At 41.5% G+C, this 3475-nt stretch overlaps 1 protein-coding gene across 1 annotated transcript; it reads left to right on the top strand.

Annotated features, from left to right (window-relative positions):
* Positions 1 to 1092: 1092 nt before the first annotated feature.
* fam110c (family with sequence similarity 110 member C) lies at positions 1093 to 3241 on the top strand. Its single transcript, XM_039747710.1, has one exon. It carries the CDS (start codon positions 1914 to 1916, stop codon positions 2949 to 2951), a length of 1038 nt encoding a protein of 345 aa, XP_039603644.1. The 5' UTR covers positions 1093 to 1913; the 3' UTR covers positions 2952 to 3241.
* Positions 3242 to 3475: the final 234 nt, after the last annotated feature.

The raw sequence follows: 3475 nt of genomic DNA, 5'->3' as shown, positions 1-3475 counted from the left end.
GGCAGGTTGACCCCATTTCTAAGGTCTTGGCCAGGTAAGAGGTAAGCAAATGGTACAAGCATACACACCCTTTCTTTACTGAAAAAAACCATGTGCAAAAATTGTCTTGGGAATACAAAGGTAAAAACTGCATGAGGAACTATAGTTGTGGAGCTTCTCATTTCCTGCTTAGCATGCACTTGGGTGCAACATGTCTTTAAAAATCTATTTCCTACACTCTAATTTTGATTTTTTTTTTCTCCAAGAACATGGGAGTGATCTCTGATGAACAAGCGGTGAGGTTCCGCTAGGACATTACTTAAATAGAGAAATGTCATAGTGAAAAGTGGAGTGAGTCTATGTTGGCGGACATCTGTTAGTCATTCCACCGAGAAACAATTTCATAGGATTAAAAAAGGAAAATACTACCAAGTGGATACTTTTTGTAAGTAATAATTATATTTAAAACAATTATAGACCCCGTGACCCTGTAGTTAGGATATAGCGGGCTGGACATGGATGGATATGTAATTTATTATTTTTTCAAGTCAAAAAAGTCTAAATATAAGCCTCCCTAATTCAGGGTGTTCATAATAACTAATAATTTACCTCATGAGGTAAAAGTACATATTAAACAAGAATATTTGCATCAAATATTTGAAATATTAAAATATGTACTTCAATTTAAATGTCTAAATATTAAATATTCTGAATTGTAAAAGAAATGTATCATTTTTCACCCTCTGACAGAGGTCCATGGAGGGCTAGATCCCTAGTACAGGATCAAAAATCAAAAGATAACACTACATTTGTAACCACTGACCTCAAAATAATCTAAAACGACTTCCCACATGCTTGTGTGCTTGAAATGTGACATTTTTAACCTCTAAAAGTAGCTTCTAGACTGTGTCAGGACCATCAGTAAAGTGTCAAATACCTGAAACATTATCATATTTTTTACCAGCAACCGTGAAATAGCATAAAATGACACACCATGGGCCTATATTACTGAACCCTATTTTTTCTAAGTTTTGTGAAAAGGAGCAACTTTGACTCTTTCTATCCCATTAAGTTGTGAACTCCTGATAAGTTTTGCTGAAGATACCTATTGGTTTAATCTTTATCATAATGGTGTAATTTCTTGCACAAAATATGGCCCAAAATGTCCTAAAAAGGCCCAAACAATAGGGGGTACCCCCTACAAATATGATGACGTCTTGCGTAACTAGACATTAACACGAGTCAAACGGTACATAATACTTTTGAGAATTTCTCGTACTGGTAAGTCTGGAGGCACGGGACAAAAATAATTATTAAGCATTCATAATTAATTCGTTTGAACACAATTCATTTCAAACGTATACTACGTTTTTCGCTATTTTTTTTAATTTAAACCTTCATCTCTCAAAGATGTGACAGATTAATTCTGCCTGTCTGAGAAAACCAGTTTTGGATTCAACACCCTTAAATCTATAAACAACAAGTACAATTTTTGACGGAGCGTATTTTTTCCAGAACAGTGTAATATGTTAAATGAATGAACTACTTATTGCTTGTGTGTACACTGATAGATTACAGAGCTCAAAGCAGATGCAAATTAAACTATAATAAAAGCACGTTAAGTAATCACAGCGCTATTTATTTAGGGCAGCAAGCGGGATCGCTTACCGGACACCTAAGAAAACATGTCTAGGTGCCTGTCAGCCTAGCGCATTTGTGTGTGTGTGTGATCTTGAAGGTTTTTGCTCTGCCCCGTTAGGGGAGGGAATAAGGAGCAGCTTAAATTTCAAGGTGAATGAACTGTGACACAGAGCGATTGCACAAGTCAATTTCCTTATCCCACAGGTGCTGTTTTGAAGACTTGACAGATTGTTGGTATGTTATGCTCGACAGGAACTACACATTAGCTTTAGAGGCTGCTGTTTTTCCCCGGTATGGCAACAGAACTTTTAAAAAACGGGCAGATGCCGGTGACTGGTGGCACTTCGTCCTTACCCGCAAGGCTTCTAAATAAGGGCCCGGAATACCTGCGAAAGCACATGGAAGTTGAAAGCAGAGGGAAGGTGAGCGCCGTGGAGAGACTGGCAGCGGATAAAGCCAAGTTCGTTAAGGGCCAACAGCTGCAGCAACAGCAGATGATAATCTCGAAACAGGGGGCTGTCGTCGCATGCAGTTCAGATTCAGAGACAAGCAGCGAATCGTACCCGGCACACGCTAATTTGAAGAGTACGGAAGAGACGATGGTGGCAACTGACCCTCCCACGTCAACCGACAACTCATCCACTATTGTCAGGCGAAGCAGCTCCAAGAAACAGAGGCCGGACTCTCTGGTCATGTACCGACAGAAGTGCGAACTAGTCAAAGGCTCCAGCAGTGACTCTTCTAAAGGCAGCCTTGTGCGGAGGCTGTTTCACGGCACACTGAAAGACAACAAGCAAGTGGCTTCACCTGAAGTCCGACCCTCTAAAAACGTCAGGGTGGAACACGCAGTCCACCAGCAAAGTGCAAAAGGGAAGGCTGTCGCCACGACTCCCAATCAGCCTAGTCCCTGTAAAGCCAGCAACCAAGAGGTAACAGAGACTGTGGTGCAGTCGGAGGCACCCAAAAGAGGGCTCTTCCGATCGCACTCGGACATCAGTTCCAGGTACTCCAAAGCCTTCTCGGAATTTGAGAGCTTCTTCAAATACTGTGGACTGGACAGCGACGTGATCGATGACTTGGGAAAAGAAAACTTCTCGGCAGTATCCGATAACGTGTCATTTAGGCTCCGGAGTGTCAGCGTTGTAACTTCGAATAGTGGGTTCACAAAGCACAGTGGAGATAGTGACGGCCTTTTGGAAGAAGAACTCAACGTGAAAACCACAGCTTCCACGGGCACTTCAGCTGTTGAGCGCAACGCGCGCGTCATCAAATGGCTGTATGGCTGTCGGAATGCTAGGGAGGCCGGCCGCGCGCTGCGCGAACTCGTATAAATGCGCGCGTGTGTGTGTGTACTCACCAAGGAGAACCCAGCTTCTCAAGGAGAAGAGAAAGCGGGCTTGTGTTTGAACTGGACGGGCGGTTTGTCGCCGGGTTAACCAACATGTACCGCATGCCAAGATTTTCAAATATTGTTTACAGTTTTATTACAGGTGCTCGCGAAACATGTGAGTGACTTCCAAATAATGACGTACCTTTTAGACACTGCTTGTTGTTGTACGTAGGTATGTTGGTCGAGGACCATTTCTAGTTCGAAGTATTAAAAACTGCGTTTTTTAATTTACAGTGTTAAAAGTGTAATACTTATTTTGATATTTGAGTTAATCCCAAGTCTTGTTATATTAAAGTGTACATATTAAGAAATGTGCAGGAAGAGTTTCCACTGCAGACATCTCCGTGACGTTTTTGCAAATTAACAGTAAGTAAACCTTTAAGACCAGGTTTACCAGGGGTCATTTTACAGCTCATCTTTTAGCTTTCATTTTAAACTTCCAGATGATCATTTGATTACGAATTA

The sequence above is a fragment of the Polypterus senegalus genome, chromosome 3, assembly GCF_016835505.1.
Source record: "Polypterus senegalus isolate Bchr_013 chromosome 3, ASM1683550v1, whole genome shotgun sequence".
Taxonomy (NCBI): Eukaryota; Metazoa; Chordata; class Cladistia; order Polypteriformes; family Polypteridae; genus Polypterus; species Polypterus senegalus.
This window is presented reverse-complemented; position numbering and strand designations above follow the sequence as displayed.

Coding starts and splice junctions, on each gene's coding strand:
- fam110c (XM_039747710.1), top strand. CDS start 1,914: ATGGCAACAGAACTTTTAAAAAACGGGCAGATGCCGGTGACTGGTGGC.